Source organism: Pan paniscus, chromosome 17 (genome assembly GCF_029289425.2).
Source record: "Pan paniscus chromosome 17, NHGRI_mPanPan1-v2.0_pri, whole genome shotgun sequence".
NCBI lineage: Eukaryota > Metazoa > Chordata > Mammalia > Primates > Hominidae > Pan > Pan paniscus.
In genome coordinates this window covers 37,775,802-37,791,991 of record NC_073266.2, presented here as the reverse complement: position 1 = coordinate 37,791,991, position 16,190 = coordinate 37,775,802, and the positions used below count along the sequence as shown (strand labels likewise).

Sequence of the window (16,190 nt, the reverse complement as noted above, 5' to 3'; positions counted from 1 at the left end):
ATTTATTTTGAGTTCCATAAAGGATTGCCTGCTGGGTGTTTAAGTTATTTACCAACATCATATAAGAAAGGAAACATGAAGATTTTAAAGAGGATGACAGCCTGGGCCCTGTCTCTACAAAAAATACAAAAAGTAGCTGGGCATCATGGTGCACACCTGTAGTCCCAGCTACTTGGGAGGCTGAGGTGGGAGGATTGGTTGAGTCAGGGAGGTCAAGGCTGCTGTGAGCCATGATAGTACCACTGCACTCCAGCTTGGGCAACAGATAAGAGACCCTGCCTCAAAATAAATAAATAAATAAATAAATTTAAAACATAAAATAGAATAAAATAAAAATTTAAAAATGCAGGATGAACTTAATCTCAAAAAGGACATTGTTTTGCATTTAATAACTTTAACGAGAGATCTATTTTTATAAAACATTTCAGGTACAAAAAGAGTACAGATAATGTAATGAACACCAGCTTGCCATCCACCCAATTTAGGAAGTAAAACATTACAATGGGAATTAGAGACCTCGTGGTCCCCTCCGTGACCCCATTTCCTTCCCTCCCTACTGGTAACCATTTTCCTAACATTGCCGTTCCTCACTTCCCAGCATACTTTCACACATTCACTACATACCCATACAACTCTGCTTTTCTAGCGCGGCCAATCTCATCAGTGGACTAAGACCGGCAGTGAGGACCCAGTGGGGAACAGGCTCCCTGAAAACCCTGCACAGAACCCACTGTATTTGGGAAACACCGCTCTAGACGGGGGAGGGGAGGGAAGGCCTGACATTCTAACACCCTCAGTAAGCAAAAAAGACCTTCAATATTTAGGTAGGAGTCAGAGTTCCTGCCCTTACTTTATTACATCTCTTAAGACGAACTGACATTTGCATCAATCCTTTCTAACCGTGTTTGAGGGTAATTTCATGAGAGCGCCCTCTCATGTGACGCAGTTATCACGCGCTTGGTTTCTCAACCCAACTGTGACACCTTCATTACATAGACGGGTCCAAGAGACCCAGAGAGGTTTGGAACTTCTCCAAGTCACACAGCAAGTTGTGGAAGCGGGATCACCACTCAAAACTCCCAGCCCCGGGCTTCCCGTTCTCCCTCACCGCGAACCCCGTCGCGTTCAGGGTACAGAGGAAGCCAGCGAGCGCTGTGCTCTAGGGTTTCCATTGGCGGGAACCCAACAAAATCATTTTGCTGCTATTGCCTATTATGCATTCTACCATTTCCAGCAAAATGTGAGTCGTAAAAGTAAAACCAGGATATTCTAAACTCCAGCAAAGAAAAAACCCAGGAGAATGGAAAGTTTCTGGATACTTATACAATTGCTCCAAGGCATGAAAAGCGAGTGTCTCCCCCAGGCGCGCCTCCCACTTTACAGAAGCAATGGGTTCGAAGTCGGGAAGCTACCCGGGGCCTGCAGAGCTGCAGTCGGCGGGGCGGGAGGGACCCGGGCCGCAAGCCGCGCTTACCATGGCGTCCGAGCCGTGGCCCCCAAGCGACGTGGGGAAGCGCACGTCCCGGACCGAGAGCCGGGAGATCCTGCCGCGCACCATGGCCCCTGCGCCCCGTAGCCGCGCCCCCCGTGCGGTCAGGACTGGTCGGGATCCCGAGTGCGCGGCGGGAGGGCGGGAGCGCGGCAGCGCCGCGAGGCGGGGCACCGTCAGGGCATAGAGGGCGCTCATTGGCCGCGCGGCCGCACCCCGTGAACTTGGTCCCATGGGAGCTCCAGTCCCAGCTCCGGGCTCCCCGGGGCGCACTCCGCCTTCCGCCGTTCCCTTCTCAGCCTAGAAGGAGCGGACCCCGAGAGGGTTCGCTCAGGGCCGCCGGGGAACCTGGGCAGGCAGGAGGCCTCGCGCCAGGTCGGCGCCTCCGCAGGACCCTGCTCTGCTCGGATTGAAGACTCGTGAAGGGATCTGCCCGGGAGCCGCGGCCCTAGAGGGAGAAGTCGGGTCTGAGCGAGTGCATTCGCTCAGCGGCAGATTCCGGCCAGTGGCTCAGCTCCCAACCCGAGGCCGCTGGTTGTCGCCAGCGTACCCAGGAGAGCAGTGCGCTAGAAAATGCTAGGTCTCTTTAAGTGCCCACAGCCTCAGTTTGCCACCTGATAAATTAAGAGGCAGGTCATCATTTATTACACCCGTACTGATGCAGATGAGGTACCCGTACCGTACCTCAGCCTGTAATCCCAGCACTTCGGGAGGCCGAGGCGGGCGGATCACCTGAGGTCAGGCGTTTGAAATCAGCCTGGCCAATATAGCGAAATCCCGCCTCTACTAAAAACAAAATTAGCAGGGCGTGGTGGTGCGCGCCTGTAGTCCCAGCTACTAGGGAGGCTGAGGCAGAATTGCCTGAACCCGGGAGGTGGAGGTTGCAGTGAACTGAGATTGCGCCACTACACTGCAGCCCGGGCGACAGAGCAAGACTCCGACTCAAAAAAAAAAAAACAAAAAACTGGGCGGCTCACGCCTGTAATCCCAGCAGTTTGGGAGGCCAAGGCGGGCAGATCGCGAGTCAGGAGATGGAGACCATCCTGGCTAACACGGTGAAACCCCGTCTCTACTAAAAATACAAAAAATTAGCCGGGCGTGGTGGCGCACGCCTGTAGTTCCAGCTACTCGGGAAGCTGAGGCAGCAGAATCGCTTCAACCCAGAAGGCGGAGGTTGCAGTGAGCCGAGATCGCACCACTGCACTCCAGCCTGGGCGACAGAGTGAGACTGTGTCTCAAAAATAAATAAATAAATAAAAATAATTAAAAATAAAATCCAAAGTAATAAAAATTAAAGCAGAAAGCTGTGAAATTGAAAACAGGAAAGCAACAAAGAAAAATCAATGAAAACAAAAGCTGGTTCTTTGAAAACATTGATAAAATCAATAAGCCTCTAACCAGGCAAGAAAAGAGAATGCAAATTACTAATATCAAAAGTGAAATAAGGAACATTACTACAGATCTGACGGACATTAAAATGATAATAAAGGAATACTATGAATTCTATGTCCACAAATTTGATAACCTGGATGAAATAAACCAATTCCTTTAAAGACATAATCTGCCAAAACTCACACGAGAAGAAATGGACAATCTGAATAGGCCTATATCTATTAAATAACGTGAATAAATAATAGCCTTCCAAAAACAAAAAGCACCAGGTCCATGGTTTCACTGGTGAATTTTACACCAAACATTTAAGGAAGAAATTACAACAATTCTCTATAATCTATTTCAGAAGATAGAAACAGCCACAAACTGACTTTATGGTGAATGATTGATGCTTTCTCCTTAAGATTTGGAACAAGGAAAGGATGTCTGCTTCCACCACTTCTATTCAACATAGTACTGCAGGTTCTAGTTAGGGTAATATAATAAGAAAAGAAATAAAAGGCAGATTGAAAAGGAAGTAAACCTGTTTATTCTTGGATGACATGATTATTCATCTTTGTTGAAAACTGTCTTCATTGGACTTACGAAAAAAGCTACTGGAACTAATATTGAGCTTAGCAAGTTTGTAGGATACAAGGTCAATTTAAAATCTATAGTTGATGTGCTAGTAATAAAAAATTGGAAACAAATTAGAAAACAGTATCTCTTAAAACAATTGCATTGAAAATATAAAACAGGACAAGTTTAACAAAAATATGCAAGATTTGCACACTGACAACATATGACAACAATTCATATTCTTGGATTGGAAGACTCAATATTGTTAAAATAGCAGTTCTTCCCGAATCGAACTACAAATTCAATGCAATCTAATCTAAATCACTAGCAGGATTTTTTTGAAGAAATTGACAAGTTGATTCTAAAATGTATATGGAAATTTGAATAGCCAAAATAATCCTAAAAAAGAACAAGGCTGAAGAACTTAAACTACTTGGTTTTAAGACTTGCTATACACTAATCGAGTCAATGTGAAATTGACATAAAGACAGACAAGTAGATCAATGGAACAGAAGAGGTCTTGAAATAGACTAGTAAAAATACAAAAAATTAGCCAGGCGTGGTAGCACGCGCCTGTAGTCCTAGCTACTCGGGAGGCTGAGGCAGGAGAATCATTTGAACCTGGGAGGCGGAGGTTGCGGTGAGCTGAGATCGCGCCACTGCACTCCAGGCTGGGCGACAAAGCGAGATTCCGTCCACAAAATAAAAACAACAACAAAAAAACAGGAGCCGAGAAAATTCAACGAGTAAGCTAGTCTTTCCAACAACTGGTGCTCGAACAATTGAATATCCATAAGAACAAACAGAACAATCCTGGATCCTTACCTTATATCATACACAAAAATCATCTCGAAGTGGAATATAGATCTAAATGTTAAGAGCTAGAATTACAAAACTTCTAAAGAAAACACAGGAGAAAATCTTTTTGTACTTGGATAAAGCAAACTTTCTTAGGACACTAAAAGCATGAATCATAAAAGAAAAACATTGTCAATTAAATTATCAACATTAAAAATGTTTTCTCTTTGATGAAAACCATTAAAGAAATGAAAATGCAAGCTGCAGATTGGAAGAAAAATATTTGCAAAACATATCTGTTAAAAGGACTTGTATGCAGAATATTGAAAAAATTACAACTCAGTAAGATGGCAACTTGATATAAAAAATGGGCAAAAGACTTTAATAGACATTCCACCTAAGCAGATATATGAATTTGAAATAAGCTTATGAAAAGACTCAACATTATTAGTCATTAGGGAAATGCACACTAAAACCACAATGATGTACTACTAACACGCACCAGGATGGCTGCAATTAAAGTGACTGGCAATACCAAGTATTGGCAAGGATGTGAAGCAGCTGGAACTCTCATACATTGCTGGAGGGGTATGAAAGGGTACAGCTTCTTTGGAAAATAGGTTATCAGTTTCTTAGAAAGTTAAGCATTCATGTATCATACAACTCAGTAATCCTACTCATAGGTAATTATCCAAGAGAATTTAAAATCTATGTTTAAAATAAAAACTTGTATTTGAATGTTCATAGCAGCTTTATTTGTGATAGCCTAAAATTAGTAACAACCTAAACATCCATCAATTGGTAAAGGACAAAACCAAGATGTAGTACACATCCACACAATGGAATATTACTGAGCCATAAAAAGATCTCAAAAGCATTATGCTAAACGAAAGACATCAGACACAGTGACTACATATGATTCCATTTATATAAAGCCCTAGAAATGTACAATTATAGTGACAGAAAACACTCAGTGGTTGACAGAGGTCAGGGGTGAATGGAAGAGATTGACTGTAAAAGGGCATAATGGAATTTTCTGAAATGATGGAAATGTTCTATGATTCTGGTTTCATGGTGGTTTCATGGCTGTATACATTTGTCAACAACTCATCTAGTGGTACACTTAAAATGGTGAGCTTTGTTGTATGTAAATTGTACCTCAATAAAACAAAAAATGTTGCTTTGGGGTGCTGCCTCCTCTTTGAATTTGATTCTACGTTTGAATTTTCTTTGAAATTGCACTTAAAACTCTGCGAAAATGTTCTCTTGTATTTCTTTTAGATTGGGTTTCTTCTGGTTCCACGAGTTTTTCAAAATTTCTGCTGAAGTGATGCCACACTTTTCTAACTTTCTAGCAATGGTAAAGATTACAAAAACCAACCAAACCAAGTTTGCCATCTAGTTCCGCGGTATATCCTCTCAATGTTTTAGGAGACTAAGACTTTCCATGAAAATAGTGCAATTATGAGTGAATAAATGGAATTTGATAAACTTTAAGGGCCACACCACTTTAATTTCAGTTATTAGAATCACTGTCAACCTTTTTGGCCAACTGCGAAGTTTTTATTTCTCTCATCCCTATTGTCACAAGCTAGTGACAATTTTTTACTTGGATTTTCAAAGTCCTCCAACTTACTCAGTTAACTTGACCTTTAAGATAGAAGTGAAGCTGGATTGAACCCCTACGCCATGTCCCTGTGAAATCCAGTGTCTCTCCAAGTATCTCTGGAAGTACTTGGTGAACTTTTCTCCTACTTACCTGATTTATTTCCTGAATTTATTTCCCCACTGCATTTAAACTAGGTTATGAAATCCATCCCTATCCTTTTTTGTACCTTGTCATTGTACCTCTGGCCGTGACCCCAATCCCTTTTCCTTCCTAAAGGTCACTGACTCACGGTTATGTGTAGCTGATTTGCAGGAAGGTTTGGGGGTAGCAAGGACTCTGCAAGCATCTTAAAATTGAATACCGCCATCTGCTTCTTAAAGTTCCCAGGGGCCATTCCTGCTACTGGATAAATTTCACATATTATCTATTTAGCTTTTATTGTTTTACTAAGTCTTATTTCTAATTTTTTTTTTTTTTTTTTTTTTTTTTGAGACAGGGTCTCATTCTGTCACCCAGATTGGAGTGCAGTGGTGCAATCACAGTTCACTGCAGTTTCTACCTCCTGGACTCAAACAGTTCTCCCACCTCAGCCTCCTTAGTAATTGGGACCACAGGTACGCACCACCATGCCCAGCTAATTTTTGTACAGATGGGGTTTCGTCTTGCTGCCCAGGCTGATCTTGAACTCCTGGGCTCAAGCGATCCTCCAGACCAGGCTCCCAAAGTGTTGGGATTACAGGCATGTGCCACTGCACCCAGCCTCCTTCCTATACATTTTAAAATTCAACTCATAAATTATTATTGAATTGCAGTAAAACAGCTAATTGAACATTCTCTCCAACAGTTTTGCAACAAATGATTTTCTAATATTGGAAAAATAGACACTGAAAAACTTTTGAAAAAGATTTGTTTTGGGGCGGTTGTGGTGGCTCACGCCTGTAATCCCAGCATTTTGGGAGGCTGAGGTGGGCGAATCACCTGAGGTTAGTAGTTCGAGAGCAGCCTGGCCAACATGGCAAAACCCTCTCAATTAAAAATACAAAAATTAGCCGGGCATGGTGGCACACGCCTGTAATTCAAGCTACTTGGGAGATTGAGGCACAAGAATTGCTATAACCTGGGAGGCAGAGGTTGTAGTGAGCCAAGATCACACCGCTGCACTCCAGCCTGGGCAACAGAACGAAACTCTGGGGAAAAAAAAAATTGGAGTTTTCAATATTTCCAAGATTTGGTATGCTCTCTCCACAGTTAATAGTCTTGTAACTTTACATTTAATACAATGTTGCATATATTGCTGAAGTTTTGTATACACAGCACTGAAAATGTTTTGTATAAACTGTCACTTTTATGTGATAATTTGAGTTTCGTATTTTCTACTGATACAGCTGTTGGTATAATAAGTATCAGTCAGGGTCTCAACTGGAAGCAGATGGCATGCTCAAATTAAGATAAATCAAGAGGCCATGCAGTGGCTCACACTTGGTAATTCCGGCACTTTGAGAAGCCAAGGTGGAAAGATTACCTGAGCCTAGGAGTTTGAGACCTGCATAGGCAGCATAGCAAGACCTCATCTCTAGCAAAAATACAAAATTTTCTGGGCATGGTGGCCTGTGCTGTACTCCTAGCTACTTGGGAAGCTGAGGTGGGAGGATCCCTTGAGCCCGTGAGTTCGAGACTGCAGTGAGCTATGATTGTGCCACTGCACCCCAATCTGGGCGACAGCGTGAGAGAGATCCTGTATGTAAAAAAAAAAAAAAAAAAAAAGGCAAATCAAGGGTATTTATTTACAAAGAGGTGGGCAGGTTAGGAACCACAAGGATTAATGCAGTATTAGTAGCAGCAAAACTGTCATCACCCCTAAGGCAGAAAACATATGGAATGGAAGCTGCTACCAGTCTCCAAAAGGAGGTGTATTAGGGAGGCCATATTGAGAACGTCTGGTTGACTGAAGGACATAGCCAGCCCAGAGTCTCAAGGAGGGAGCCGGGGGGAATCGAGAGAGCAAGGGAGCCCCCTGTAAGTACAAGTCAGCCTTCCAGAAGGAGCAGGCACAGTCTGGATGTGGAGGGCAAGCAGATGACATTGGGCACAGACTGCTTATTTTAATCAGAAAGTATTCCTTTCCCTCTTAACAATTTGAAAATTAATCAGGACTATGGTCGCCAGTGGCAAAAACTCAACTTGATGTAGTTTAAACAAAAAAAAAAAAAAAAGGAGATACTGAAGGACAGGGAGGAGCTGATTTTAGGGAAATAAATGCTCCTGGGGTAGTTTTTCAACTCTGCATGTTGGTTTCTTTTGTACCAAAATGGGAATCTGGTCTCCAGAAGCACTGGAATGGCACTCTTTGAGCAGTGTAATCAGACACAAGATGAGACTCATCTTCCAACTACACACAGAAAGCTTAGAGAAAAACTTGATCTAAATGAAGACTTGCACAAATGGGATGAGAAACTTGATGGAAGATGCAAATTTTTACTAAATTAGTTTATAGGCATAATGCTATCCCAACCAAAATCTCACATATTTTATAGGAATATGAAAAATAAAGGCTACAGTTAATCAAGAATTTGTCAGGACACTAAAATTTTAAGAAAAGGCATAGCAAAGGGAACTTGCTGTATTATTAAAGTGCATTATCAAGTGACAGCAGTTAAAATGCTTTGATGAAAGAAATACTTGGGCAAAACAGTATATGTATAATAAAGGAAGGAACCTAAACCAATGGACCAATGGGAATGAATTAATAATTGGTGCTGAGAAAATTACCTATATGGGAAAAAAAATCATGCTAGACTCTTAAGTCACTTTTTTTTTTTTTTTTTTTGAGACAGTCTCGCTCTGTCGCCCAGGGTGGAGTGCAATGGTGCCATCTTGGCTCACTGCAACCTCTGCCTCCTGGGTTCAAGCGATTCTTGTGCCTCAGCCTCCCGAGTAGCTGGGACTACTGGCACGCACCACCATGCCTGGCTAATTTTTGTATTTTTAGTAGAGATGGTGTTTCATTATGTCGGCCAGGCTAGTCTCGAACTCCTGGCCTCAAGTGATCCACTGGCCTCGGCCTCCCAAAGTGCTGAGATTACAGGCACTATACCTGGCTCTTAAGTCACATCTTATACTCAACTTCCAAATCAATTAAAATGTTTTTTTTTTTTTTTTTGAGACGGAGTCTCGCTGTGTCCCCAGGCTGGAGTGCAGTGGCACGGTCTTGGCTCACTACAAGCTCCGCCTCCTGGGTTCACATCATTCTCCTGCCTCAGCCTCCGGAGTAGCTGGGACAACAGGCGCCAGCCACTACGCCCAGCTAATTTTTTGTATTTTTAGTAGAGATGGGGTTTCACCATGTTAACCAGGATGGTCTTGATCTCCTGACCTCGTGATCCACCCGCCTCGGCCTCCCAAAGTGCTGGGATTACAGGCATGAGCCACCGTGCCCGGCCTAAAATGCTTTTTAAAAAGCACAACCTATTGAGCTGGGCGCAGTGGCTTATGCCTGTAATTCCAGCCCTTTGGGAGGCTGAGGCAGGCGGATCACTTGAGCTCAGGAGTTCTGAGACCAGCCTAAGCAACATGGCAAAACCCTGTCTCTACAAAATATCAAAAGTTAGCCAGGCAAGGTGGCTCGTACCTGTACTCCCAGCTACTTGGGAGGCTGAGGTGGGAGGATTGCTTGAGCCTGGGAGGTCGAGGCTGCAGTGAGCCATGATGGTGCCACTGCACTTCAACCTGGGCAACAGAGCAAGATCCTGTCACACACACACAGAAGCATAAACTATAATATAGATAGATGAATATTAATCTTGGGGTGGATGAGGACTTCTAAGCATAAAAAAGGAATGAACAGATTTGACAATCTACAAATGTACAACTTACATGTCAGAAATTATATGGAAAATTAAAAGGCAAACAGGAAACTAGAAAAACATTCTTAAATTGAGGAACTATGGCTATACTACAAAAATAAATGTTTACTAAATGAAGTGTTTTAGAAATCAGAGAAAAAGCTAATAATTTTGTAATTAACTTATTGAAAATAAATACTTTTGAATGACCATTCAAAATTTAGTATTAGACAATTTTATTTTCATTATCCTATATAATAATTATAAAACACAGAGATAAGGCTCATTTTTATTTCTTTTTTAGAAAATTAAGCCCCTTAATTTATAATAAAACTGGTCATTCTATTTTATATTCTTCACATAGATTGTGAATAGCTACACTCAAATTACTTAGGTTTCTGCATTAGTTGTATTTGTTGGTATAATTTTAAAAAGAAGAAAATACTTGTAAAAATAATGTCACTCACTTGACATAGAAAATTGACCACAAAGAATGAGTTCAATAATGTTCTGAATTTAATAAAGGATTAAATTCTGCTCAGTAGTTACAAGTAACTGAACATTTTTTCTCAATGGAAGAATAAATTCAGAATATATCAATTTTTAAAAAATGAATGAGAATATGAATAGCAACTAAAACGATTAATAGGTGCATTCAATGAGAATTTTTTATTTCAATTATCCACAAAACAATATTACAATACTTTATAAAAATATTAAGTTTAGGCTACCATTATTCATTTAAAAAAGTGTGCTAGAAGGCTGTTTTTGCCAACTTCCTTTTTTGGTAAGGGTTAACTTCCACATTAAGACACTGAAGACGAAAAGCTGTTGGAAAATATCTCCAAATTTACAAAGTTGTTTTTCTTGGCAATTTAAAAATACAGAACAATTTAAAATGAATACACATTAAGTTAGTGTTTTATCCCTACTATACAATTGTTATTATATAAGGAACTGCTCCATTCAGTTAAAACCTAATGAATACCATCAACTTTTCCTGGCTTACTTTCCTGATTAGATTTAGTACATAAACATAATTTTGTTACCCTTTTGAATATGCTTAGAAAAATTACAATATCATAGTTCACATAAAGCCCTTAAAAAATCTCATGTCACAAGTTGTTGATAAGAGGAAATAGTGACAGCACTCTTCTTAGAAAGACCCTCTTGGTAGAGAGTGTCAATACTAAGCAGGTTACGTAAACAGAAGAAACAACCACAATTTTTAGTACCAGAACCACTGCCAACTTGCATGAAGTCCATCTGTCACATTTTAAAATGGTCTGAATTTGAACATATATGCCATGGCACAGAATTTCGAATCTGATGATTAAAATCAGGTAAATAATGATAGTTAAGAATTATATCCTGAAAATAGAGGGGCCTAATATAAGGCTTAATTTAACGTGTGACTATATGAGAGTATTTTAAAACATATACACCAGACCTTCATTTTATTCATCAATTTTTCCTTTGCTAGACACTTAAACCACTAATGCTGCTATTCAAATCTGTATTTTGAAATTACTGAGTTACTCTTAAAAATTAGTCTTATTTTGTATGTTTCACTTTTGCACTTTAGGGTAAAAACTGTCCCCTTTTCACCACCATTAATATTCAGAATAAGTTTTCCTCCCCAAATCAACCATTTAATGTATTCTAAAAGGGAAAAAATGACCACCATTACATAGACTTTAAAACTGAATGTAGGCTGGGTGCGGTGGCTCATGCCTGTAATCCCAGCACTTTGGGAGGCCGAGGCGGGCAGATCACAAGGTCAGGAGATCGAGACCATCCCGGCTAACACGGTGAAACCGCGTCTCTACTAAAAATACAAAAAACTAGCCAGGCGTGGTGGTGGGCACCTGTAGTCCCAGCTACTCGGGAGGCTGAGGCAGGAGAATGGTGTGAACCTGGGAGGCGGAGCTTGCAGTGAGCCGACATCGTGCCACTGCACTCCAGCCTGGATGACAGAGCGAGACTCCGACTCAAAAAAGAAAAAAAAAAAGTGAATGTAGATTCAAACATGATTTGAAAACTGGAGTTCTAAAAATGTTTTACATAAAAACCATATCCCACTGGAATGAATGTGAAGCCATAACTTCATTATTTTGAACAAATACCCATTTAGTGTGTAAGAAAAATTAGTTTTATAGTTATACTTTATAACTCTTCAAAGTCTCAGAATATAGCTAAGTGAGGAGCTCTGAGTGCCAGCAAAGCCATTCTGTCACTCCATGACATCAATATTAAACATTACATTCCATCCCTCTAACTTGTAAAACTTTCACATTTTCTTTTCTCGTATTTCTTTTAAATACATTTTCCTCTCTGTTCATCTATATTCACCATGAGCAAAAGTGCATTCAAGTCCCTGATCTGGTCATATTTTCTATTTGTGGCACCCATTCCCATAAGGACATATAAGCAATATCTCACAGTACCAAGTCTAGTTTTGAAAAAGGGCTTTTTAAATACTGGGTCTTACTTTGCATGCTATCTAAAGATCAAAACATTTCCCCTTTGATTGGACAGTAGTTTCAATTATATATTGCCTTAAAAAATCAATGCAACCTCATACAAGATTAACTCACTTTCTAGTTACCTTCATTATTCTAAGTCAAACTCTTCAGAAAAGGACTGAAGTGAAAAAGTTCTTATTCTTTCAGTTCCATGAACATGAATATTAATGTACTGCATTATACTTTCAAATTCCACTTCTGTGGTCTAACATTTAATCAAGTTTAAGATCCTGTTTATATTCCTTTTGAAAAACCTGGCCCATGTCCATGCAAAAGAAAGCATATATTAAGATTGCATACTGACTGTTTAACTTAGAAAAAACTTTTGAGAATAATAAATGCAAGAAACTTTAAAAAACTGGAATGGAATTATTTGGTCCCATGATATTCCTTAATTTTAGATTTTATTATGGTATAGCTTTTTATCTCTCAAGTTTTATCTGTAACAATAAATAATTTTCTTTGAGCAATTCTGACTTTGGGGAAAAAAAGAAAGGAAATGATTTATAAATAAGCAGGAGCCTCACTGTCCTTCATTACCATGCTGTCACCCACACTGTCATCAGTATCTTAGCTCTATTTTGTTTGGACCCTGAAATACGCTGGAAAATTCATCATTGGTACATTAGAGTTTAATACTTGGGGAAAAAAAAAAGTGGTTTTGTGCAACCATATCTGGGATTCCAGTTTACCATTAAAAACATGCAGAGTAAAGAAGATTTTCTTCTTTTGATTCCTGTAGAAAATCTACACAAGTTCTTTACATTTTGGCAGATTTGTGCATATAAAATAGGCTACTTGAATTATAAATTTTCTCCTGGCTGGTACTGTGGCTCTGTAGCAGTGAAGTAGTCTTCCAAGAAGGACTGAATATATTCAAATGTTGGTCTTTCATCAGGGTCCTTCTTCCAACACAGATTCATCAATTCATGGAGGGATTCTGGACAGCCCTGAGGGCACGGCATCCTGTATCCTCGCTCCACTTGTTCTAGTACTTCACGGTTCACCATACCTAACACACAAGATTAAAACATTAAAGAACAATGGTCCTAACTACCACTAGGAAAACATAACAAACCCCCTAGCCACTAACTGATTCAAAGTATATTATTTAGTGAAACAATTCTTTTAACAAAGCAACAAAATAAATTTTAAACATGAGAATATCAAGAAGAGCTTAGAAAATGCTAATCTATGTTTTAACATGTCTAATTTTTCATTCCATCTTATATCTTATTTTTAATACTAATGTCTTCAAAAGCCAACCCCATTTGATTAATAAGAATTTAGGGTGCTACTATGAGGTACTGGTACTTTCTAATATTAACATTTAACAATGACCAAACTTGGGTTACTGAGGAATGGTGGCAAGATCCTGTCTGAAAGAACTTTAAAACAGGAATTCAGAAAAAAGTTCTAGTCTTGGTTTTGCCAAATATACTAACTACATAACTTTATATTGAATTACTTCTGTGAAAGTTTCCTTATCTAATATCACCTGTTTGACTTTCTTCAAGATATTACACATAGTTCCTTTCTTGTATTCCTTTGTAATCCCCCCTTCCTCAACCCCCTGATCAGCAGTTCACCCCATCTTATCACAGGACAGCAAAATGCCTCCTTTTCCAAATTCTTCCTAATAGTGTCTCACTAAGCCAGCAACCCCATCTCACTTCCTATCTCCCGCATCACCTTCCTTGCCTGCCTGCAAGTCAGGCCATCCCTTGTATCTCTTGGAAACTTTATCAATCAATCAGGAATGATATTTAAAATAGTCTATGATTCTCTAAAGAAAATGTAATGGGGTTAAATCATTACTATTTAGATTTTTAGTTTTTTTTTGAGGAATAAGTGATTTCTCAAAATACATTTTTTAAACTATTAAAAAAAACTCTACATGACATTACTTTGAAACTCAATACTTAAAAGGAAGTTTTCTGAGCTTTTCATCTAACTAGGTACTGTCATCTTCATAAGTGAAATCTGGCCAGGCACAGTGGCTCTCGTCTGTAATCCTGGCGCTTTCGGAGGCTGAGGCGGGTGATCATCTGAGGTCAGGAGTTCAAGACCAGCCTTGCCAACATGGTGAAACCACGACTCTACAAACTACAAAAATGAGCCGGGCATGATGGCAGGTGCCTGTAATCCCAGCTACTTGGGAAGCTGAGGTGGGAGAATCACTTGAACGGGAGGCGGAGGTTGCAGTGAGCCGAGATTGCGCCGTAGCACTCCAGCCTGGGTGACAGAGCGAGACTCCATCTCGGGGGGTGGGGAAGTGAAATCCAGTACATTTTACTAACAGTGGAAATACAACTAGAAGTTGTTGGGTGAAGGAGAAAAGGAGTAAGGGAATTAATATTCAGTGAGGGCTTACTATAATTGAACTTCTTTTCCATTCTGTGTTCTTTTATTTTATGCTTATTATTTTAATTGACTGTTAAGATTAAGCAATCCAAATAAGCCGGAACCTATGAAAATAACTTCTAATTACCAATAAGCTTTCATTCAAAACTTCACTCAAAGGCTGGGTGCGGTGGCTCACGCCTGTAATCCCAGCACTTTGGGAGGCCGAGGCAGGCAGATCACGAGGTCAAGAGATCGAGACCATCCTGGCCAACACGGTGAAGCCCCGTCTCTACTAAAAATACAAAAAATTAGCTGGGCGTGGTGGTGGGCATCTGTAGTCCCAGCTACTTGGGAGGCTGAGGCAGGAGAATCGCTTGAACCTGGGAGGTGGAGGTTGCAGTGAGCTGAGATCGCACCACTGCACTCCAGCCTGGGTGACAGAGTGGGACTCCATCTCAAAAAAACAAAAACAAAAACAACTTCACTCTTCAGAATTTTCTGATAATTAGAACTATTAAATTATTTGATGCCAGCTGGGCATGGTGGTTCACACCTGTAATCCCAGCACTTTGGGAGGCTGAGTGGGCGGATCACCTGAGGTCAGGAGTTTGAGACCAGCCTGGCAAACATGGCGAAACCCCCTCTCTATTAAAATATAAAAACTAACTGGGCATGGTGGGCACACGCCTGTAATCCCAGCTACTCGGGAGGCTGAGGCAGGAGAATCACTTGAACCCAGGAGGCGGAGGTTGCAGCGAGCAGAGATTGCACCACTGCACTCCAGCCTGGGTGACAAAGCAAGACTCTGTCTCAAAAAAAAAAAAAAAAAAATTCACATGCTAAATACTTAGCATACTGTCAATAAATGTAAGTATTTCATACCTGTTAGCATTTACCAAGGTTTATTACTATCCCCAAATAAGATGAGTAAACAGGCGCTGTTGCTTTGAAATGGACAATCTGCTGTAAGAAGAGTAGGCAATGGATCGGTCCATGCTACATGTGGAAAGTTCTTTCCAAATCCTCTTAAAATCGTCAAAGAAAGACAATGAATGATAAAGTATCTCTTTTTCTTCTTTAAAGATGGGTAATCTACAAATCATTTATATTCTGATTATCATCTGAATAATTAACTAGAATATCCTGATCATATAAATTTTTATGCATTTTGAAGCTATGTAGTTACATAGCTCATTTTGGATTTTTATGTTTCCCTGTTGAACTGACCCTTTTATCATTATGAAATGTCCCTTTTTGTCCCTAGTACTATTTCTTGCCTTAAAGTCTACTGCTATCTAGGCTTTCTTCAGTTAAGATTTGCAGAGTATAACTTTTCCATCCTTTTGTCTCCTAAAATATCTTAAAGTATGTATTTTATAAATACCATTATAGTATTTGTGTATGTGTTTAAAATCCAGTCTTATCTTTTTTTTATTGGAATGTTTAGTGTACCTAAATGTCATTTAATTATGGATGTAGTTGGGTTTAATTCTACCATCCTGATCTTTGTTCCATCTATTCGTTTCTCCTCTCTTGCTTTTTAATTTGATTAAACAAGCATTTTTCAAGGTTCAATTTTTTCTCTCCTCTGTTGGCTTTTTGTCTTCTCGTTATTTTAGTAGTTATCATTG

The 16,190-nt window shown here is 40.0% G+C and overlaps 2 protein-coding genes across 9 annotated transcripts in view; both read right to left on the bottom strand.

Annotated features, from left to right (window-relative positions):
* Window positions 1-3,046, bottom strand: part of ENOSF1 (enolase superfamily member 1) — a 39,963-nt gene extending 36,917 nt beyond the window's left edge. Inside the window, exon 1 of one of the 4 annotated variants that reach the window (XM_063597206.1) lies at window positions 1,475-3,046. In XM_063597206.1, the coding sequence (XP_063453276.1) occupies window positions 1,475-1,723 (249 nt within the window). In that variant the 5' untranslated portion in view covers window positions 1,724-3,046. The remainder of the gene's footprint in view (window positions 1-1,474) is intronic. The other 3 variants (XM_008968587.4, XM_008968588.4, XM_008968589.5) reach the window with 3 other exon arrangements.
* Window positions 3,047-10,338: 7,292 nt separating this feature from the next.
* Window positions 10,339-16,190, bottom strand: part of YES1 (YES proto-oncogene 1, Src family tyrosine kinase) — a 92,290-nt gene continuing 86,438 nt past the window's right edge. For all 5 annotated transcript variants that reach the window (XM_034943443.3, XM_034943439.2, XM_034943441.3 and 2 more), the window contains exon 12: window positions 10,339-13,225. In XM_034943443.3, coding sequence (XP_034799334.1) covers window positions 13,017-13,225 — 209 coding nt within the window. In that variant the 3' untranslated portion in view covers window positions 10,339-13,016. The remainder of the gene's footprint in view (window positions 13,226-16,190) is intronic.